Genomic DNA, 24,689 nt, shown 5'->3' with positions numbered 1-24,689 from the left:
TGGGGGGCTGCGAGCACTCGGAAGGCAGATACATGGTGCTGTCGCTACTTCTTCAAAGCTGTAGGCTGGAACGGGGCAGCCGAACAATCAACTTCTTGGAGCATGGAAAAGGCATGTTATACATAGAAGTTGACACTATCCCAAAGTACAACGGCTCATTGACTCTGGGAATCAGATTCTTCTAGATGGGTCTTTACTTGAATATAACAATTAAAGTGAAAAAGGACAGTAAAGTAATTTTTATTGTTTTCAGGGATTTTACTTGTAAAAATGGGACCATTTTATATATATACTTTTCAGGATGTAGGTAAAAATAAAACATGCAAAGACAACCTTAAGAATTCAATGCCTACTATGAAAAGAAAGCTCAACTAACAGTGGCTGTAACCAGTAAAAATAAACATGAACAAAAAGGGTTATATATGCCTTTAAGTATAGCGGTTTGGAGGCTAATGAACGTGAGCTCAAGAACAGCCTGTCTGATAACCAGTGTGAGTCCAGCCAGGGCTGCATGGTGAGACTTTATCTCAAAACAAACAACAACAAAAAAATACCATAACAGTCAACAAACAAGCAGAAAACCTAGGTCATACATGAAATGCTTTTAAAAGGCAGAATGAAGTGAAAGTCATACAAAACTAGTCACAAAATGAGGAAATGAAAGTTCATAAAACCTGCTTAGATATTTTAAATATTTAACCAGTAGGAGGAAGGAGGGTAAGAACAAGCAGGTGGTCAGCCTCGCTCACACACAAGTACCCAGACATAACTACGGACTGCACTAGCTATATCTAGATGTCTCTGGGCTTACTGAAAGGGGTGCCATCTTGGCTAAGCACATTGGCTTAAGCTGGTCAAGTGAGTGACTTCAACTTCCCCTCTTCTATGTTCTTATGTTGGGTACACACTTATCTTTACGAATTGAACTCAGTGCCTTTGAAGTTAACTGTCTTAATAAAAATTGACTGAGCACCTATGGTGTACCCCAACTCTATCATACACTAAGATGGTATGCCTTAATGAACATAATAAAGTAAATTTAGTAAGAGAGATAGCTATTTACACGTAGTTTCCCAATTACATTCCTGTAAACTATGAAACGTGTGCATAGTAAATTACAGGAAATGGGGAAAAGCCAAGAAAGATTTTCTTAAAGTCAAATTTAACCCATATCTTAAAATGGCAAACAGCAATAAACAGAAAGGGGAAAGGAAGCAAATAAGAAGGCTGCACAAAGTGAAAGAAAATCCTGAGGTGGGAAGGGAACAGGATGCATTTCAGACTAGAGAGCTGCTGGGAGCCAGGAGACAGGCTGTGGAGAGCTAACTCGCTCTGAGGAAGTATCCAGAAGCACATCAGCTGACACAATGGAAGCAGGGCCACAGAGCAATGGAAGGCAAGATCATTAGGCAAAAGCAGAGCATGGTGTGAAGGGCACAGATGAGGGCCTATTCCTGAGCTTTACATGGAAAGAGAGACAGGAAAAGGAAGCAAGGATACTGCAGGATGCTCCGGGCAAGGACCCAGGTTCAAGTCTCAGCAATGTGCAAGCTCCCTAATGGCTGTCACTCTGGTGTCAGGTTATCAATCTGATATGCTCTTAGGCCTCTGTAGGTACCAGATTTCCAAATAATTCAGCAAACACAAATGACATTTTCAAGAATTTAAAGAATTAAGGAAGAAATGTCTACAAGAGTCAAAGCTGCAAGTGCAATGCTCGCTGCACAAGAGAATGCAATGAAGACAAAGGAAAGTTCAGACCACAATTACAGATTCAACCAATCATGGGCTACAAATACATGGAAAAAAGAAGTGGGTCTAATTTAAGTACGTGCAGTGCTGTCTTTGCTAATACTTCCTCGGGAATATTATAATGTGCCATAGTCTTTGCATTTAACTTGGGAGTATCCTTGCAAAATAGTTTGAATCATCTCTAGACCTGATCATGGATGGAACCTCTGAAGTAATGAGTCAAAATATACTGCTTTTCTCTTTAAGTTATTTATATTAGAAATTCTGTTGCACTGACAAAGGACTGACACAAAAAGATAATTAATTCCCAGATAACTAGGCAAGAACCGCCAACATGTCTAATACAAGGCAATAGATCAATTATGGGTATGCCTGAGTGGGCATACAGAGAGACTTTTCCAGCTTTGCACCCCAAAAGTACAAGCTTTGGAAAAGAAGATTCTTTTTAAAAGATTTTATTTCTTATTTTATGTATGAGTTCACTTTCACTGTCTTCGGACATAGCAGAAGAGGGCAACAGATCCCATTACAGAGGGTTGTGAGCCACTATGTGGTTGCTGGGAATTGAACTCCAGACCTCCTTAGGAGTAGTCAGTGCTCTTAACCACTGAGCCATGTCTGTAGTCCTGGAAAAGTGGATTCTTAAAAGAATGCAACAACTTAAAGAACAATCTGGAAATGAAATAACCCTCAATGAAGGATTTATATCCCCATAATTCTAAAATGTCCTTAAGAATCCAGAAAAAAGAAGCTTAATTTGAAGAGCTAAGTTAATTCACAGAACAAATTTCAATGGCATAAAAATGAAACAAAGTCACCCGTTAGTTTACAAATGAGTCTCATCCACAGATTTATTAAAAGAAACGAGGCCTCTGCTGCTGAAAGCCTGCAAAGAGCAACTACTGCCAGCCAGTGTGTGTCGTGAGCTCAGGCTCCTTGCAGTTCTAGCTCCTCCACCATTTTGACCCTCAATTATTCAAACAAGTTCCAACTTTGAACACAATGGTTCCCATGGTGATGGAATTCTGCAATTAAGGGACAAGAGTTGTAGGAATGATTCATGTCACTCGTAAATGCTGGGTGACAAGAGAGAAAATACTGGAACCCAGCATTATATACTCTAAGGAAACTCCCAATGAAGACCAGTTATTTTACCTGCCGAAAACAAATGATTGAGATGTGCACTCTCCTATCTTATATAAGCTGTTCTTCAAGGAGAAAGGTGGAAAGGGGCTATACAAACAGACAGACAGGCAGGCAGACAGGCTGGCAGGCAGACAGGCAGACAGGGAAGGAGGGAGGGGAGAGAGAGAAACAGAGACAAAGGGAGAGCAGTTTCTGCTAGTAGTAGTAGGTAGCTATAATGACTCCTTTAAGAAGTCATCATCTTAGACCTGGAGGATATCATCCAGGAAAGCTTTAAAGAAACAGACAGACAGACAAGCAGACAGCTAGAATTATCATCATTTCTATTTCATGATAAGCCTTTGAAGAAATCAGCAGGAAAGGTATTTATCATGAATATTCGTTAGTTAGTAGTGGGGGGAAGGCAAGTGATGAACAGGGCAAGGGGAGGAGGCGGTGACACAAGCATTCTCCAAGCTAACATCCTGATCCCCAGCTCAGCAGTCAGCACATCAACCAAAGTCAATAGACGCAACAACAAAACACACAGAAAAACAATGTAGTCATGACAGATACCAACCAGTTGTATAGCAATTCATTTCTCATGACATGAAAGCCAGAAATCAATCTAAAAGGGCAGGGATCCACCAGATTCGAGACAAAAATAACTCTTATTAAGCAAACCAAACCTTGCACCTTCCTGACATCTGGACCAACGTGAAAGACTTTATCACCTTTTTTTTGTAGCACTGCTCTGGGAAAGGAGAGGCGAATACAACCCTAGTGTACAAATAATGAAAGCCAGTCCTGGGAGAAGTAGCCTTACTGCAGCTGCGTGGCCCACATCCAGAGGGAAACCTATGTGAATGGATTTAAATCAATGTAGATGTTCACAATGGAAGAGGGGCCATCAAAACCAATAAAACACTTCAGGGTTTTACCTTCCATCTTAATTCTCCACATTCTAGACATCTCTTAAAGATGCCATTAGTGCTGACTCTCTGGGAAGGAGGCAGGGAAGAGGACTGTATCGCCATATCTTCCTTAACCTGTGACAGGCTGCCCTAATCAGCTTTCATGCACACAGGCACACATGCTCCTCACGGAAGCTCCTAATCACCATGTGCCGTGCTGCAGAGGTCTGAAGGGAATTGGCAGAAATGTGCAATGATGTGCTAGCCACCTCCGAGGCAGCCACTGCCCTGCCTGCTCCCAGACAGCAGAGCTCATGGGTGCTGACTGCTGTAACTGACAGGCCTAGAAGACAGGCAAGTGGTTTCAGGTGGTGAGTCAGGAAAAGTGGTTTGCGTCAGGAATGCTCCAGCCCAGCAGAGATGAGATGCACCCAGCTCTCTATGAGAGGATAAAGTATTCATCATTTACACAATGTCACTGTGGGGGACAAAGCTTGGTATCAGCACAAACAGAATCTAATCAACTCTGTTGCACAGGAACCAGTAAATGAGGCTTCTCCCACTAAGAAGGCACCTAATTGCTTAAGAATTGACATCAAATCTGACACTTGAGGTCAGTCCTTTAGTCCTATGATAGAGGACTTTACAGTGTCCTGGCATACAGTCCTAGAGAGCATAGCCCTGGCTAGCCCCTCAGGACTATTCAGCAGCAGCTGCAATAAGCTGTGATCTATGCGTCCAGGGATGAAACACAAACACAGCAGGCTCATACTCAGGAGACTAGCGAGTGCCATAATATAGGCACAGACCCTGCCACACAAACCAAACATGTGCTGTCATTTTGCTGGGTTCCTGTGTGGGTTCCTTTGAAATCCACGGAACATCTTGGTTGTCTCTATGCAACTGTTTATGAGCCAGTAAGTGAATGATATGATATAAGTGGGTAAGATAGAGATGTTAGACATTACATCAGATAACAGGGATCAGGAAATTGAAAGAGACTTAAAGCCATCACTGGCACTACACTTCATGAATGAGTACAGCACTCTGTCAAGTTTTATACAGTGACAAATGAGCCTATTCTCTGAAGGAACCTGAGCAGATTTAATACTCATTTTAGGGAATCCAGTCTGGCTTCCTTTTTTTTAAAACTTGAAAATTAGCCATTTCACTTTACATCCATCTTCAAAGTGCCTTGCTATGACTTACTGTGCTACTTACTATGATACATAACAAATCTACTTACCTAGTTTGTTTCCGTAAGATGTAGACTGGGCTGACCTTGACCTTGCTATGTAGCTGAAGCTGGTCTTGAGTTTTTTACTTCCCTGCCTCATCATCTCAAATGCTAGGATTGCAGGCTTGAGACACCATGCACAGACAAGTGTCTATATTTATAATACATTATTTTGACATTTATTCAAAAGCTACAGGTTCTTTGGTATGAGAGCACATGTTTGTAATGCCAAAACCTGGGAGGTGGAGGCAAGAGCTCAGGAGAGTTTTGCTACACTGCTTGATTGAAACACTTCATCCTGACTGTGGGTAGGAATGTGTGCATTGCACACCAAAGGAGAGAGTAAACCTGTCAAAACACCATCAGTGTAGGGGAGGAGCAAATAACATGGGTTGAATATTTAAGACCACACCAAAAACGACTGTGCTGTTCTGAAGTACTAGAGGATTTGCAAGATACTGCCATATAAAAAAATCAACTCAGAATGTGAACGTTCTTGAATCCCACACTATAGCAAGCTTCCCAGTTCTTTCCCAAGCCGGCTGCCTTTGCTGCCATTGCAGGAGCACTGCATTTCGTTCTTTGAGCATCTACCTAGATCACAAATGGTTTTGGACTTTGGAATAAGACGTCAGAAAAAATAAAGGTATGTTTAATAGTTCATCATTCATAACCCTTGTAGCATATTGCCATAAATAATAATCTTAAGACACACACTCTAGGTCTCTGAGTCCATAGACTGCAAAGTCGACACACCTAGCAGCAAGCAGTCTTCACACAATGATTTCCAGGTAAAGTCCCTATTGTTCCAGTAGCTGAAACAGAGGCTACTGGGAGGTAGCGCCCATGTACATGCATTTCCTTAACAGAGGGGAATCCAACTTCCCTCTCCCGTAGTCATCAACTTTCCCCCAGTTCTACCTTTCATGGCTCTGAACTTATAATGGAGGTGGCTAGAGAGAACAGGAGAGCCAACTGAATACAGCATGGGGCAATATGCAGTTACGAAAACTGGAACTGAGCCTGGAACCTGCCGTGAAAACACTGACAATCAAACTGTGGTCAGAGCCCCAATTTTAAACCTCGCCTAAGGGGTACCACTTGCCTCTCTTCATATCCAAGTAATTGTCATCTACTGCTAGAAGGCCTAGTAAAGACCCAGTTAAAAACCATGGCTTCTAAAGCACCTGCCTCAGTCCAAACATGTGCTAATGGATGCTAGTTATTTACCTTCTTCCCAATGAGCTTTTTGCGAAGGAATTCCCGGGCCTCAAACATGTAGGGGATGTCATACAGGGGCCGGAGCTTCTTATTCTTATCCTGCAAGCAAAGTAGAATATACTATTAGGAATGAAAACATTAACATAGGCACTACTGCACCACACAGAAGCATCACAAATGTTAACCAAGTACTAGATCCTTATACTGGTTACTAAATAGTTGGTTGAAATGCTTTATTGGGAGAAGACCTTTTTCTCAAGTCACAGGCTCAAAAGGAGTGACCTAAGTTGGAAACAAGCAATATGGAAGAAATTCAGTATTCACTGGAAACCCAATGGACACATGGACACATGCGCACTCCCCCACACACAATATATCTAATATCAAAACCTCAATTGAGCACTTACCAACTATTAACTATCTATACAGGTTACCTAATATGCATACATCCTAGACACAGGACAAAACCTAACATAGTAACAACTGAGATCCTCAATACAAAGGAGCAACACAAAGCAGTTTTGAATAAATACAAACTAATGTACAAGAATTCAGAGAAACAGAAAGGAAGAAAAGTTTCACCCAGTAAATTTCACTGACATATAGTATTTAATGTATTTGCAGGACAGGGAAAATAACTAGTGTGAAAACTAGAATTAGAAAAAAAAAAAAAAAAAAACAGAACAAGAGACAGAAAGGAATATATTTCAATATCCACTAGTTGGCTCACTGTCGTATGTACCCTAGACTTCCCCTCTATGGTTGCTCTAAACCCCAGTCCTCTGCAGATAATAAGTAAGTCTTGAGGAAGGAGACAGGAGTAGGAATGGATAGAACTTAAGAGCTATGAGAATATTTTGGAAAAAGGCATTATAAATGGGTAGAAATCCAACCCTGAGTCAGGATGACAGGACTAAGAAGTCCAGAGCTGCCTGCCTTTGTCGGGTGTGAAAACATGAGGAATGTTCTTAAGAGAGCACATCCAGAGAGTCCAACCTGATTTCTTAAGAGAGTGTTTGGGTAGTCTGCTATGACTACCCAATATTAAGGAAGAGAGAAATGAAGTAGGTGTTTCCTCTCATACGCTGACTGAGCTTTGATGTATTGAACACGAGGCTTAAGTTCCAAAGCAACAAATTTCTTTTGTCCAGTAACTCTATAATACCTTGCTATTAATATATACCCTGATTAAGTATGCTAGAAGAACATGAATGCATGTATAGAATTAAGGGTCTCCAAGACCCATATAGTATCTGGGAAAAAAGTATATGGAGGAGAAAAGCAGAAACAACTTCCTATCATATATGTAATCCAGTGATTTCCATCTCCCATGGCTGGCTAATTTAGTCCTAATTTAGTCCATATATTTTGTATCTGACAAAGTGATATGACTCTGTCTAATCTGTGTAATACTTAGGGAAGGTATTTGTAATTTATTTTTTCTCTTAAACAGCTTTCAAGTAAGGAACCTTCATCATTATAATGCTACATTCAAAACTCATCCTGAAGTCAATATTAAGGAAGAGAGAAATGAAGTAGGTGTTTCCTCTCATACGCTGACTGAGCTTTGATGTATTGAACACATAATAAGACATTTCAATTCAGTGCTATGACCAAGAGGATCTCTTATGAGAAAGTAAACAATTCTTTGAGTAACAAGGGATTCTGAGCTTCACATTCATCATCTCAGGGTCATTTATGTCCTCTGGGAAACTGAAAAGAGGAATTACTGTTCCAGGACTCTCCCAGGAAGAGAAGGCACATCTTTTCACAGATCACACGTAGGAATCTACTACACAAAGCAGAAAGAGCATGGGTGTCCAAGGTCAGAACAAAGTCCTGAGACATCAAGACCTCTGTGTATGTTTGCGTATGACCCTAAACATGAGAATACTACAAAACAAGAGAAGAAAAACTGGAGTATAGTGGGAGTGTCCAGTCAACAAAAATGCTGTGTATTACAAAAAGATGTATTGTAGATATTTTATAAATGTCTTGGAAACTAGGTGTAATCAAGGAACCACAAATTAAGATGATGTTATGTAGAAGTAAACAATCCTTGTAAGTTACAGGAACTGAATTTAACAAAGCTCAAACCCCTTCTTGAGGTTAAAGAAATCATAAACAATTCCTAGACCGGAGACGCCCCACCTTCCAACCCCCCTCCACACCTATCAAGTAACCTGTATAATGCAGAGGTGTGGGACCCAGCTTCTATCTGTAATCACTCATGCTAGGGTGGGCTTCTACACAGTGTAGTGACCTTTGAGCAATCATGCCCTGTAAAGAACCCCACCTACTCTTGTAACTCCAGTAAACTTACTGGTTTGCCAAGACAATCTGTGGGGAATCAATGTTTGCCACCAAAGAGTTACCAGAAACATCCTGGTAAGAGTACCTGGTGGCACAGGAGACTTTCTGACAGATTTTACTTACCAGTAATGGCAGGATTCTGCTTTGTTTCTCAGTAAGGAGACTTAAAACAAAAGCCTGGCACATGCCAGGAAAGCCCTAGTGAACTACATCTAGTTCCAACAGGATTTTTAATAAAGACAAAATCAATGGTTATCAGAATCAGCCGCCAGGAATAAAAAGAACCAATGGATTCACACTCACCAAGCAAGAGGAAAAAATCTATTTACCAAAAGTATCAGTGTGATTACAGAAGCCTGAGTGAACAAAAAGGTTTAAATTAATTGAACAGAACAACGATGCTTACCAGGCACAGCTTTACGCCATGTCACAACACCTGATTTCCCAGCCTGATCTACGTACCCTGAAACTCTTCCACATGGCAATTAGAAAATGACAGTTGACTGAAACTCTACAACTGAAAATGGAAGGCAAGGCGTATATCTCCAGAAGCATCCCAAAGAAGGCCACAGGGTGATACATACATATGTGTGGCAAATGGTTACGTAAACAAGAATACTATTTGAAGTTAGTCTTTCTGGGATGGACTGATGTAAAATCCCCTCAAAAGAGGGAAAGTGAGGAAACAGTGCACCAGCAAACACCCAAATGACAATAGGGCAAATTCACAGTCTGATTATATGTCTCTCAGGAAGCTCGGAAGAACACAAAGCACAAGGCAAACAGTGATCTTGTTACTCTAACCCTTCGGAGCTAGGAGCTATTGACATCTACAAACATCTTACAAGAGAGATATTAGAAGTCCCAAAGAAGCCACAAAATAAAAGCAATTCTTCCAAATTACCAGGTACATAAAAGTCTTTGAAATCTCGAAGAGGCAATTGAGGTATGGAATGTATTCTGGGGAAACAGGACTGCTGCTGAATCTTCCTGCTAAAAGGGACTGTCTAGTTTAGATTCTAATTTACATGGAAATATTTTTTTTTCAAAATAAAAATAGAAGAGAATGCTTGCTTTATCTGGTGGGCGGATAATACACAAACCAATATGGGCTGTAATCACCATTCCTCCTGAGAACTGACACTATGTGCATGCCGGGCAATGACTCACATTACAGACGGAAGAGATAACTACAGTCATCTGTCCCTCTCCTTAAGCAAGAGGCCCAACACCCACAACTCGGCATATGAAGACACATCTGGCCTTTTGACGGGAGGCACTTTAGGCTGGTAGACAAAACTGGCAAGTGTGGGGTCAAAGATCTTTTGAAGAACAAAAAGGAGACCTCCTGTCAAATCCTTGCTTCCAGGCTTTTTCTAGCCTGCCCCTAAAGGCTGTAGCCATAAAATATAATGACCCTGAAAAAGTACAGTGCTTCTTAAGGTTCAACAGATACACATTATGGGTCTAGGGATAAGGAAATGGTGGCTAAGTGTGTTCTAGTAAGACTTTTAAAGTTCTCTATCAAATAGACAGAGCAAAGCAAAAGGGAAGCCAAGAATTACTGGGTAATAAGAAAATGAAGGTGGAGAGTTAGTAAGAGGAAGTTTAAGCAGGGTGCTGGCATAATGTGCTTGTGGCAGGCTTCACTTAAATTACACCTTCTCAGAGACTCAAGATACGGTCATCTGAAGACAGCTAAGTGTGAACCAGGAGTGTGCCTGATGAATTGAAGGCAAGAAAAAGGATACTAGGTCCCGAAATAGAAGGCAGGAGCAGAGTTGATAGGAAAGGCAGCCCTATTTCCCAACCAGCTCCTCACACAATAATGCTCTGGTCTTTAGGTTGAGGCCTTCCACTGTAACAAGGGAACCAAGATAAATTACAAAATTAGCAGAGCAATCTATGTAGAACAGGATGCTAGATTACAAAGGGACAGTAGCCGTATTAAAGGCACATACTAAATGGTACAGGAAATGTCAAGGAAAGAAGAAATCAAGGATGACTTGGATCTGAGCAAAAAATGACTACAGGCCATCAAGGAAAAGGGGAAACCGTAAGTGCTTTGGATTAGAAAAGGAGTTCGAGCTGGAGCTGAGCGTGTAAGCTTCAGCTGCTAAGGTCTACATAAAGCTGAAGGGGCAGCTGGATACACAAATGTGGAAGTCGGGTGTGCATAAACTAGTTTACCAGTGTGAAAGCTGGAGTGTGTAGTGATACCTGGTCCTCTGTAAGAACCCTGGTGTCTGTCTGCAATGACAGGTAATGAATGCGTATGAGGAGAGGGAGAAAGAAGGAGCAGCCAGTGAGCAGAGTACAAGGACACTAGAAGAGTGACTGAGCAGAAGGACGATCAACTGCATTAAATACTGCAAAGTTAACCAAGCAAGATAGGGCTGAGCTGTCAAATTCTCTATCCAGCCAAGAACGGTCTTGGTAGATTCATGAGGGCAGTTCTTGGGGACAGTAGAAGTAAAAGCCATGTCAGATGTAATTAGTTTACAAGACACTGGGAAGAAAGAAAAGACATGAAGGGGGAAAGAAAATCAGGCACATAGGACTCCTTTGAAAGATGGGTGGAAAACCAGTCAAAAATAAGGTTGTAGCTGCCGGAGGAAGAATAGTGTTTCAGGAGTTGAGCTTCAGATGAGAGAAACAACAGACAACAGTCCAGCAGTGCCCAGATGAGTGACATCAGAGAGAGGCAGTAACTACCCTTATATACCCATAGGGCAATGTCTTTACACAGAGCATCCTACCACCACTCATTATCTGTGCAGGAGGGGCAGAAGGTGTGGTGGAATTCTTCCATCACATTACTCAAACATGGCAGAAAAAGCCTGACAAATTCAACAACCACAACAACAACAACCACAACAACCTGAGGAAAGAACAGGCAAAGACTATGTGTAGACTTTCACTAAGAACTCAGAATGCTAAGTTTATAAAAAAGAATAATTTTATAACAATAAAAAACTACATTACAACAATTACATTGACAAAAACACTTAAGGTAGGAATGTGGGAAAATTGGAATGTCCTTTACCTACTGATAGAAATAGAAAATGTCACTGGCACACTGCACACTGATATTTGGTTGACACATTCCTCTAATTAAGGAGTGCTGCTTATAGGCATGTATGGACTCTAGAACCTAGAAAATTCTCACATGCAGTAGACAAGTATTGCTGTATACAGTATAATTGTATAATGGAATACAGAACAATTAACTTGAATTAGAGCAACATAACCATGGAATAAATTTGAAAATAATACTGAGCAGAAGAAAGTTCCAGAAAGACACAGTACAACTCTATAATACAGAATAAACAGACAAAAGGAGGATTATGTATTCATAGACCCTGTCAGCAGCAAAGCCCCAAGAAAAAAGAAGAAAGAAAAAAAAAAAAAGAAAAACCCACCCACCCACCACACACACACACACACACACACACACACACACACACACACACACACACACACACACACAACCTGAAACATGGCTAATGGTTACTAACGCTGGATGGAGGAGAATAAGAATAGTGGACAAACAGGGGTCATGATGATGCCCGGGCCTTCCAAGCACAAATGTCATATATGATATTAAGCAGCAAATGTGGGATAATGTCAAGGCTGGAAACAGAAGGCAGGCGTTGATTACCACTAAACCTGGTTGATAGCCTTCAGCCATTCCTCACCACGTCTTGTACTTTTATTCCTGTGAGCAGCAGACTAACTGGCTGTTATTCCCCTCACAAAGCATATATTATATTCTTCTCCACTATCACAACAAGAGGGAAAGGGGCAGCACAGCAAAGATGTGGCTTTCCATGATGCAGAGGGAATATTTAACTACAAAATGTGCTATGAAATAAACGGGGTCAATAAGAAGTTTGACTTTTGCCTTAAAAATGAAACAAACTATAATATATTAATTAATGTAGCCAAGCAGAATTATACTCCATGGTGATCTTAAAACTGACTGCTGAATTAAAATAAGAGCAGACATGATCAGACTTAAATGCATAAAATTTCAAACAGTAAATAATGGACCAGTCCCAGTAGCTCTGCCTCACATGGCATTTTAATAAACAAAGGCTGCAATTTCCATCTGAATTATAGACTTAAAATAGGAACAGTATCACATGCCCTCAGCATATTTACAATCAAGGACCTTTCAATTCCCTTGGCAGCCGGGAGACAGGATCCACAAGGATATCCACTAGTTTGTAGTCCTGAACACACAGAGCAACATATTTCTATTTATTAGAAAAAAGAAAAATTAAAAAAAAGAAGTCTGCTAACCACAAAGTTACAAAACAGCACAGGGGAAGCTTAAACCTGAGCCACCTCAGCCGAATGGCGATACCTAAGTATTTCTGCAGGAGTGTGTACAAGCTGTGCGCTCTCAAACAACTACCAGGAGCAGGTGTGGGGGTGGGGAGCGATGTCAGACTAACAAGCTGTATGCCTATTTCCCACTCAAAATACATCGTAAGAATAAGCAAGTCTACTACAAAGACACGCATCGGTAAGGACTAAATTACAATCTAATACTGTTCTTACATATCCCAGGGAGAAATGAACAGAAAGGTCTATAAGGAACAAAAGAAAAGAAATGAAATGAAAGAATACAGATGTGCTTAATCTAGAAGTCAATGCCATAAAAGACAGAAGGGGGCAGAGGTCTAGAGAGGCGAGAAGCCATAGTGAAGTGCTTGACTGACGATAAGATGGTTCTGTACAAATAACCAAGTAGGTTAACAACAGCCGTGGAATTCAATTCCCCTTGACCTTCTATTCAGTGACAGCTGGCGACACTCAAGCACACAATTTCCAAATATCCCTCAGTACCAACTAGTCTGAGTGTGGGAGCAGACCCGAGAACATGACAAACCATGCCAGCTTGACCACACCAGAGCAGAGGAGCAGGCGGACCTCACTCTTTCCTAGGGCCGGTCCTCCACCAACCATGGTGACAGGGAAAAGGCAAGGGAAGTGGCAACTCTACAACAGTCCCAGTTACAAATGTCTCCTGGCGAGCTGCCAGCAGAACCGTTTCACAGAACCAAGAGTGAGTGAAGTACAGAGAATGAAGGCAGCCTGTGTCCTTGAAGGGACTGACCCGTTATCTCCGGTGCACAGCACATGATTATAGTCCACAGGAACTGGCATATCCCAAAATTAAAGAACCATTTTCAAGACTATCATGTAAGAAAAAAATCTCTCACAAGAGACTGCTCTTCTACTCAATTACATAAGGCAACTAAGAGCCTTTTCAGAAGCGCCTGCTATTTATTGCTCTGATGCAGCAAGAAAGGGGAGGGAAGAGCAGAGTGGAAAGTGGGGAGGGGAGGAAATAAATGGAGCCAGACAAGTCCCCCACCCCCACCCTGCAAGACTCAGAATAAATAGCGTGAAGGCTCTAAGGGCCCTAACCACTATTCAAGCAGCAAACCATACGGGGCCCCTCACCTCTCTGCAAAGCTTCTGCAGGAAGGTGGAAGAGTAGAAAAAAAGAACAGCACTGTGCTTCACAGACCTAAATGCCAAAGGAAGCCAAGAATTCCAAGTAAGAAACTGTGCAGCCAACAGAAAGGTGGATCCCAGATTCACTGAAGGAAATGTAAAAAGAAGACAGCCCTGGGGACTTGCCCCATTTGTCCTTCCTGCACAGGTGTGGCTTCCCACACGCAAACTGGGCAAAAAATCCTTTCTCTCACCCACGAATGCTCTTAAAAAACAAAACAAAACAAACAAACAAACAAAAAAACCCTGCTCTGATGAGGAACGATGGCCACGCCACCTTCCACAGAGGAGTAGAAAGGATTCGGGATAGCTAGACAGAAGGAGCACAGCATACTCGAGGAGAACAAGGTTCAAGGTCAGTGATCCAGAGGCCAAAGATAAAGTGAGGCACCTTAATCCGAAGGCGACATTCCTGGGACATCTCCTGGCACCAGGTGCTCAGGAGCAAGCAGACCACCTGCTGCCAATCAAATAAGGGCAGCCTGGCCTGACCGTGAGCACGGTAGGAGCTACTGGTCTACATGGTGAGTGGCTTCAGTTTGCTCCTGAGATTACGAAAGTAAGTATCCTTTAAATAGTTTTTCCGTGAAAAGCAGGCAAAAACCACTTGTAAGTTGAGATTAATTGAACTCGTAAGTTCATGCTCAGAGGCAGGCTGAAAAATACAAATTCCATGGGAAAACAAAATCTACTTAGCCAAGTTAAGTTTTACACCATCTAACATGGGTGTTAACAAGAGAGCTAATGTCAAGGGGCAGAAGAGATAAAGCAATGTTACAGCATTAATCACTTTCTACACTAGTACTATAATTTAATTACTTCATATAGGTCTTATCTTACCAGCCACACCTCATGAGGGAAGATTAGTGTGAAGGGGGAGAAAGCCTTTTCTAAAGGGTCCAGCATGGAACTGTTAGTAGGTGCCGATGGTGAACAGTAAGAAGAGAAAACAGGGAAGATTTCTGAAAATTCAAAATGTACTTATTGTGATTATGGGCACAAGTGAAACTAATACATCTCCACGTGGGTTACACAGGAGAGAGCTCTGTTACATAGTTAGCAAATTCACTGAAGAAAAATGAATCTCTCGCATATTAGCTGACTAAGAACGACTGGCAAGTTAATGATCCTACCAGAGCACCTAATCTTGAAATATCACTGCATAATTGTGAGGAATAAAATCCAAACCATCAATATGTTCTTCTCTAATTTAGCCTTTTTCTAAAGACAGACTGTTGCTATGAAGTCTAAACTGACCCCGCGCTTGCCAACCTCCTGCCTCTGCCTCCTAAGATCTGGGAATAGAAAGGCACAGGTCACCAGGCCCTCTTGGCTAAATCTTTAAGGCGATCTTCTGTCTCTTTACAAGTTAACACAATGAACTCTATTCCTTACTATCTTGGGGTGGAGGGTGCAGAGACGAACAAACCTGTTAACAGTCAGTAGCTATAATGAAATCAGAAATCCTTACAGAAGATTACTGTTCAAAGGAAGATGAACTGATAAACTAAATACACCTCAGCTGTAACAGTTCAACACTAATATATCAAGTTATGACTAAAAGCAAACAAGTAACTAAGACAAAAGAAAGGGAAGGAAACATGGAAAAATAAAGGGGGAAAGCTTATTGTCCAAAGCCTTAAAAAGTTGAGATTAAGTCTAAGCGAAAGTATATTCTGGGGTATATGGGAAGTAAGATGGAGAGTTGGGGCTGGAACTCAGTGCTGGAGTGTGTCCGTAGAACAAGCATGAGGCCCTCCAGCACCACAAAGGAAGAAAAAGAGCTGAGGCTGCAGGGTGCAGAGCACACACCCACCCAGTACCAGCCAGCTCTCAGCCTGACCTCCACTGCACCACCACTAAACAAATAAACAGGAGTAAAGGAAAAGGCAGGGCCAGGTTGTAGAGTCCTTCCTTTGTTCTAGAAGAGTAACAGGCAGTGATACAGACAGGCGTGAAGTTTTCCAAAATGAAACAAATTCATCTGCTGTTCCCAAGAACAGAAGGACCAGAGGAGGACTAACAAATAATTACCATCACTGAGAAGACTTTCTTGCTACCTGGCTAGGAATTCTTTAGATGAACCAGAACCATGAGTCAGTGTTGAAAGGGGAAACTCCTTCACTGGCAAGGACAGTAAAAAGCCCACAAACAACAAACCAGAGTTTAAAGGCAGAAGGGAAAGGGGTGGGGAAAGAGAGCCTGCAGAGACAAAAGCTTGGCTTGAGTGGTGGAGTCCTCGCCTAGCAAAGCACAGAGCCCTGAAAGAATCCCAGTACCAGAAAGAAGACAAAACAGAAACAGCAAGGAAATAAATAGTAAGAATCTAACAGGTAAAAGCACAGACTACCCAGAGAGAGGCCGTGGAGGTGGTGAATGGTGAAGACACAGCAGCAGCAGGGACCAGCCATTTCACCACTGGCTCTGCCCAACTAGCCACACTTCTCTTCACTTCTCTAATTATGGAGGCTCATAATTAACCAGTTGGCCTCAAATCATGTTTTCTAGTAATGGAGAAATCTTCTCCTCCATTTTTTACCCTTCATACCCAAGCTAAAAACGGAGAGCCAATGCCCTCAGAAGAGACAACCCCGTTACTTAAGGCACAGGCTACAAGCCAGATGAAACCCATCCAGCACAGTGATGTGCCACAGGCCCTCCCACAGTTCTCAAAGAGAAGAAAGGAACTAGAGGGGAAAAAATACATCTCTTACAATAGAAAACCGATTTTCTCTATAACCAACAGCAGGATGGGATGGGCTTACTCAGAGGATTCTGTTAGAGAAATGCCTCTTTGTGAATATCTCCCTTTCTTCACCATATTAAAAAATAATAATTATTATTAAAGTTTCTTCCTGGAACAAGACAGAAGGGAAAATGATGCTGGATATGACACTATTATTTAGCTGATGCCAGAGGAACCTTCAATTGAGCCAGAGTTCCAGTCAAATTTGTGCAATAAATTCTCACGCATTTCAAAACAGGAGACTGAATTATGTAAGTACACGGCAGAAAGGCCTCACTTTAGACACTGACTTTCTGCTTGGCCAGTTGCATTCCTCCAAGGTCTAAATCAAGCTTCTGTGTCTAGTACCACGTATTTTATCTACCAAGACAGCCTGCTCTCAGCCATTCTGCATCTTATGTTACAAAATGAAGATCACTCTCCTTTACTATACAGTGTACATGCCAATAGTCAAAAGCGCCCGTCATTTACTGCCTAATACTACACTGGAGGAAAATCTACACACACACACACACACACACACACACACACACACACACACACACACACACACAAATAAGCGCGTGTGTTAATTAATTATATGGGAGGGGATTTTCAGCACTCAGCTGTCATAACAGTTACAGACAACACAGTCTTGACATTGCATGGAGGGACCTTAACAAGAACCCAGTGGAGGCTGCTGTTGGGAGGAGCCTGTCCTTCACCACATCTGAAATGGACTACAGAGCACCTGCTCCGGGTCCCTTTGTTCCTATGGTTGCACTCAGTAAACAAGTTCACAAATAACAAAACCACAACAGTTACTTGTGAGTGGAGGAAAGCAAGCACAACCAGGAGTTTCTTACTTCACAACTGTTTGTCCTGTGAAGAACACAGGACTGGCTGACACACAGACCTGGGAGAAGAGTTTTGCAATTCTCCAGATCAGGCCTTAATAGGACAATGAAATTGTATTTAGAAATGTCTGATGCCCACATCAGCACCATAACAGCCATGCCTTTACTTCTCCTCTTGCTGGTCTCCTAGCTACCTCAATATACAGGATCAACAATACTCTAAACTTTAAAATCATTATAAACAAAATGAGCTGTTTGATGCCTGCTATGTGATTGACACATTAAACATACTAATTCTGTAATCCCTACAATAACCAATAGAGCTAAGATAATGAGCTTTAAAGACCTGAAAGATGTAATATTCAGAGAAGTAGCATACCCAACCAGTACCACACATGTCAGTATAAATGATTTTATGTTACTGGGTTCATCTTTACTCTTTCAGTATTCACATACTGTTACAAATTCCTCATGTTTGCATTGTTTAAATAACTCACACCGTCTGTACGTGGCACAGCAGCCAAAAGTACTCTGTGTAGCTGGGCAAAGAAAACTGGCTCCAGGGCAGTATTACTCCAAGTCTCTTTTAAGCTCACAGCCTCATACTTGCTAGGCAAGTGCTTTACCAGCCCCATTCTCCAGGTCTCTTGATAAACACATCCCTGAGGAATTATTCTGTAACACATATGTGCACAAACATCCAACCCAAAAGACCACTGCATCTGAAAAGTTTCCATAGTTAAAATATGTGGTGGCAGAGAAATTAATGCTCAAAGATTTAACAACTGACAATGAGTAAAAAAAGAAGACTTTCAAGCCAGTGTGTGTCTAATCTATGGAGTCTGCAAGATATAAACATTATACAAGAAGGGAACAATATAAGCAGTAATTTTTCTCTTCCCGATAAGTTGTTGAACACTCTTATGGGTAGTGAATGACTGTATTGCTTTAAAGCCTAACCACAAGGAGGAATCATTCATAGTTCGCAAATCACAATCATGGTAAAAGAGGGAAAACTAAAGTTAGCTTAGACATGCCAATATGGCTACTGTACCACAGAGCAGGATGTAAATAAAGGAAGGATTAGTGGAGACAGCAAAACTCACTGGAGACCTGATAACAGCAACAAAATACCATTTTTCTACTACAGTGGTTTTGCGATTGCGTACTTTATCCTGCAGTGAACTCTACAAACATCTCTTAAGGCAACTGCAAAGAAAGGGAGGGGGTGAGGGATAGGGTTCGCTTCTGATTCAGACTATGGGAGGAGGGAAACAGAAGTTACTATCTCACAGAGTTAGTTTCAAGATGAAAAGGTCAGTGAGTAGGTTTTATAAAAATGTGTGTCTGCTTAACACTTCTGAACTATACTTGATTTTTATATTGTTTAACCATAATAAAAATTAAGCACATTAAAGATAATATTCCATTGACTCTTTAATCTGACAGATGCATCAGACAGGAGATCAAATTCATTTTCCACAATATGAAAATTTTCAGATATGAATGATGATATTTTGTTTAGTGCTAAGGAAATTACTCAGTTACAATTTATGAACATAAGTGAGCAAGCTGGCCCACTTCTGGTCTCCAAAACTATCTTCAAAATGTCTACTTTTTGATAAGCCCCACAAAGGCATCATCTAGACCTATTTAATGTGATTTATTTAGCTGAGTGTGATTGTTGTCTCAGGTAGAATTGGTTAAATCAGCTTATCAATTAAAATGTCAAGTGTTCTGCAAAATGAAACGAACACCTTTAGTCCCAGTGCTTGGCACACAAAGAAAAGGTGGACTCCTGAGAGTCCAGAGTCAGCAGGGTCATAGTGAGATCCTCTATTAAACAAAGAAACAAACAACAAAAACCTTTAAAGACCTCTACGGTTTCCCAGGAAAACTTCTGTGAGTTCTCTAGTTAAACCTCCACTCTTTCCTTAGCACATCTGGCCCAAGCTGGTCCATCCTTCACATCCCACAACTGATCAAAAGCTACGTAAGTGTAATAGGTGCATATTGGCTTCGTGACACCACCATCCCACTTAATTTTTAAACTTATTATAGAAAGTGGAGACCCTTTGACATACCACTAGAAGACAGACTAGAATTCAGACCACCTCCAAAACCAACAAACACTGGAGACTCTAAAGAGGTCACTGCTGCAATAGCTCGGAGTATGAGAAAAATAGTCGTGCTCCCTGTGTCTAAGCACTAGGCCCCTGGTCCTAGCAGAGCAGAATTCAAATATGAGGAGAAAAGGGAAATAGACTTTGGGCTGTGCTTTCCCTACAAGGCAACCCCCACCCTTGGGGAGATGTGTGCAAGGTGACCTCCTCACCTGGAAGCTGGGCTCTGCCTCACCATTAGGTGACAAGAACGCTGGGCCATTTCTAACAAATGTTGCTGAATGTGTGAAAACTACCCAGGGTCACTGCTAATGAGAAAGCCAGAACATTCTGCCACCAAGCTACAGAATGTTTACCTAATAAATCTTACAGATTTGAACACAACCCAAGATCAGGAGGTTACTATTAAAAAACAACAAAAAATAAATTCATAGTCACACCAACCCAAAACATTAGTACCTCTATATCCCCAAAAGAGATATAATACACAAAGGTTTGATATCTATCCTAAAAACATGGACATTTATTTCTGAATGTGTTGATGGCAAGTGTGACTGCAACTTTGAGGAAAATCTTCATTTTGGCATGTCTTAACTATTTCTAGAAGTTTCAGTGAGGAAAAGTACACAGCAGAGAAGTCCCCAACCTGAGTGAAACAGAAAACCAAACTCTGTAAGCAGATCCTCACATCAAGTCCAAAAGAATTATAACTGTAGTACAAGAAGTACATGACGGGAGAAACCAGCCAACACATCTGTCACTTTGCAGCATGTATATTGGATTTCCTACATGTTGGTGGACTGCTGGCATGCTCCCAAATGCCTAGATTAAAATTAAGTATGGAAACAGTATTGCTACATAGGATATTTTCTCTGCCAGAGTGAAAAGTATAAAATTCTCTTAAAATAAGAGAATAACTTTTTTAAAAAATTAATAATTTATCTCATACTAATTATAAACAGAGATTTAATCAGATAGGGTTAAATGTAAGTTTGTACATGTATAATTTATAAATTTAAAAAGGGATTACCAATCGATTTGAGTATAACTAAGGGTTATGTTTAAGCTTCTTAACTGAACTAATATACTGACAGATAATTGATAGAGCTATAAATTTACCATTAACAGCAAACCACTATGGACTGTTGTTTGCAGCAATGAAAATTCCTGGCGGGTATATGTGCGTGTATGAGGTCCAGTGTGTGTGTGTGTGTGTGTGTGTGTGTGTGTGTGTGTGTGTGTGTGTGTGTGTGTAGGGAGAGACAACAGAACAGATTAGAGTTAGGAGAAAGGGGGGGGGGCCATCACAACAATTTCCCTGACCAAGTGTGAAGTCACTCTGGATAAATCAATTACAGTTGTTAACAAGTTTGTGTATATTCCAGTTATTGGAGAAAATGATCTTGTTCCCAACAGGAGAAAAGGGAAACCTTGATCTACAGGGCAAGAACTACAGGGCTAGAAAACATACATAAAGAATTATTTATGAACAGTGGGAAGGATGGCAGGACCCACATCCTTAAAAGGGTGATAAGCTTTATACCATGACATCTGAGATAAGACTTGAAGGATAAATGACCAGTATGGTCTATCTGGGAAGGAGAAAGTGGAACTCCATAGAAATGAATGTTTAAAAGGGAAAGGGGAGAAGGCTCACTGCACATTGGCACAAGGGATATTTTGATGGCACAATAGGATTTGGGGAAGATAGGACAATGGAGCCCAAACACTGTAAGACATCATAACAACAACCACATAATATAGCCACCAGAAGTACAAAGGGCAGCTACAATCAAATTCTAGGCAATTTCGAAGGTGGGAAAACAGAGGTGTCTTTCAATAACAAGTATTCATCTTTCAATAACAAGTATTAGTTTAAAAGAGGGTCTTTGAGTTCAGGTGAATATTTTTTAAAAAGATCTCTCTCTCTCTCTCTCTCTCTCTCTCTCTCTCTCTCTCTCTCTCTGTCTCTCCCGCCCTCCCTCCCCCCCCTCCATATATATATGATTAAAAGGTAGCAAAAGAGACAGTTGAGTTAAATTCCACCTCATCAGTCCAGAAGGATGTGATCATGAATGAATCACAAATACTTATGCCCTGATCTGCTAATTGCAAACTGTATGATCTGGGAGCTATGTACATGTCTCCAGCAGGGACTTAAAACTTATTCATCTCTGTAGCCCCCGGCACCTGGTACTGTGTCTAACACATGGTGCACTGCTCAATTAATGTTTGTTGAATAAAATTACTTAATCTCTCTGGACTTCAATTTCCACCTCTGTTAAAAAGAAGAACTGGCTAGATCTAAATGATGTTCCTTCTAGCTCTAAATGCCTATCAGCATAGGAATGATACATTAAATAGGTCAATTCCCTATGATTCTTTGCCTTGTTGTACAATTCATATTCAACCAAGGGCACCAGAACATCAAAGCTGTGCCACCAGCCTAGGAGTGAGATTGTGTGCATGCATTCTTGAGTGGCTCCTTTGAGGTGGAAATGTTTCCATTAAATCAGGTCAAAGAAAGGAAATGGCAGGTAGGGCACTTGAGAAAATGTGATGAGCCTAACCTTTTCCACCCTCCCTACCCAGGATTAACTGTAGGTCTGTCCAGACATGGGCACTACATGGAAATCTTCAAAATGGAATAGGAACCTTGGCAAGTTCATTTTCAAAGATGCAAAGGCAATACATCTGTAAAAGTCTTAGACCTTCTAGGCCCAAGCTATTTAAAAGTTTTAGTCCCAGTCGAAAAATATGAAGAATTGAAAAAGGAAAAGGGAAAGACAGTCACTAGAGCACATGTAGCTCCCGGGAAGGAGTGCGATGCATCACAGTATCACTAACCACCGAATGTACAATCAGCTTCTCATTACGATCAAGAATGGAACAGCCTCAAATCAGAAAGCAACCATGTACATACTATGAAAAAGAAGAAATGGCAGCTAGTACCTGGCTGATGAGGTAGTAACCTCACTCTGTGCCCTCCCTGCTCCACCACCACAGATAACCAGGTTAGGCGAAGAACTCAATAGCCAGGAAAGCTGCAGTTATTTTAGGACAAAGCTGCCAACTTATCGGCTAACCGGCACTCTACTTCTAACACGAGAGGCTCTTCCCAGTTCAACCTGCAAAACTTAAATACATGATGAAGTGACCGCATCCAACGGGACTGTGAACAGAGGAACAATGCCAGCAATTTAATCTAGACTAACCCACTAGAAATGCCATTATTACACAGGTTTTTAGTAACAATGCTTTTCTCCTGAGACCATTTCTAAACATTAACCACTCAAATGGCCAAGTGTTCATAGTAGATGTATTTTATTATTGGTTTGTACTAGTGTCTACACTAATCAGCAAACATTTAGTTGACCATTATGTCAAATCAATTCAAATAGAAATCAAATAGCATTATGTAAAACTTACTATGAGGGAAAAAATCTCAAGCAAATAAAAGAATCAAACCCTTCTCTTTACACAGATATTTTAAAATTGATGTTGGGGTGGTTGAGCAAGCTCGGGGGTGGGGTGGGGTGGGGGGTAAAGTGCTTGCCACTGAGAAACCTGACCCCCTGAACTCACAAGAAGGTGGAAAGAGAAACCTAGAGCACAGGTTGTATTTTGACCTCCACAGGCAGGGTTTGCCATGGCACACATGACACATGCACACCCGCACACAGTGCTGTCTATTTGAATAGCATCTATCTTAGGAGTTTCTAAAGCAAATGCTGATCGTGTAACTGACTGTCGGTACAGGCAGCTGTCGTGGCAGAGCTTCAGGAACAATAGAATAAAGAGCTACACCTTTCCCACTTGTGCTGCCACTGCCCTGAAAACATCTCTTTGTGAATTATCATTGTTTACTTCGTCTAATTGAGCTCTAGTAAAGCTAAACTGTTCAAGAGGAGAGAAGAGAAAAGAATGAAGCAAACATTACTGGCTCTCCTTTTTTTTTTATTCCATTTTATTAAGAGCTTTATGTGGTGTTCAATAATTACAGACTTTACCCCTTCCAACCACAGGCCAACGCTGTCACCCCAGAGCTCACAGTGGAGAGGCCTTAGAAGAGAAGACATTGCTCCAGAGGGCAGATGAAAGAGTAAATAAAAAAGATAAGAAAAGGGTGTGCCCAGACATTCCCTCACTGAAAGAAATTACAAGCAAATATATGTACTTGCGCCAACCAGAGGTGACATTCAGTCAACCCAACAGGTTGTGTGTACAGAATTATATCAAATTAGTCACTTCAAGTTTCCTTGGGATTTAACTCAACTACTCCATTCTTAGACACCACACATGTATGTGCACGCACACAGGCAACTACAAAAAATATAGCCAAAGATCAAAGAAAAACCAACAAGAGATCAAAGGAAAGGCACTGGAATAGAGTCCTCAGGGTGAGCAGTCCACCCCTCTCCCCCCAATTCTGGTCTCTACACCTTGAACAAAAATAATCATAGGAGGAGATAAGGAGACAAAGTTTGAAGCAGAAACTGAAGAAATGGCCATTCAGAGCCTGACCCACCTGGGGATCCAGCCCATATACATACAAGCAACAAACCCAGACAATATTGTTGATGCCAAGAAGTGCATACGGACAGGAGCCTGATTCAGCTGTCTCCTGAGAGGCTCTGCTAGAACATGACAAATACAGAGGAGGAATGCTCACAGCAAACCATTGACCTGAGAACAGGGTCCCCATTGGAGGAGTTAGAGAAAGGATTGAAGGAGCTGAAGGGGTTTACAACCCCATAAGAACAACAATACCAACCAACCAGACCTCCCAGGGACTACACCACCATCCAAAGCATACATATGGAGGGTTCCAGCTGCATATGTAGCAGAGGATGGCCTTGTTGGGCACCAAAGGGAAGAGAAGCCCTTGGTCCT

The 24,689-nt window shown here is 41.4% G+C and overlaps 1 protein-coding gene across 3 annotated transcripts in view; it reads right to left on the bottom strand.

Annotated features, from left to right (window-relative positions):
- Nucleotides 1–24,689, bottom strand: part of Snd1 (staphylococcal nuclease and tudor domain containing 1) — a 399,105-nt gene that overhangs the window by 250,986 nt on the left and 123,430 nt on the right. For all 3 annotated transcript variants that reach the window (NM_022694.2, XM_087659177.1, XM_087659178.1), the window contains 1 exon segment: nucleotides 6,259–6,348. In NM_022694.2, coding sequence (NP_073185.2) covers nucleotides 6,259–6,348 — 90 coding nt within the window.

This window comes from Rattus norvegicus, chromosome 4 (genome assembly GCF_021556685.1).
Source record: "Rattus norvegicus strain SHRSP/BbbUtx chromosome 4, alternate assembly SHRSP_T2T, whole genome shotgun sequence".
Lineage (NCBI taxonomy): Eukaryota > Metazoa > Chordata > Mammalia > Rodentia > Muridae > Rattus > Rattus norvegicus.
The sequence above is the reverse complement of the archived record's forward strand: the minus strand, read 5'-3'. Positions and strand labels throughout refer to the sequence as shown.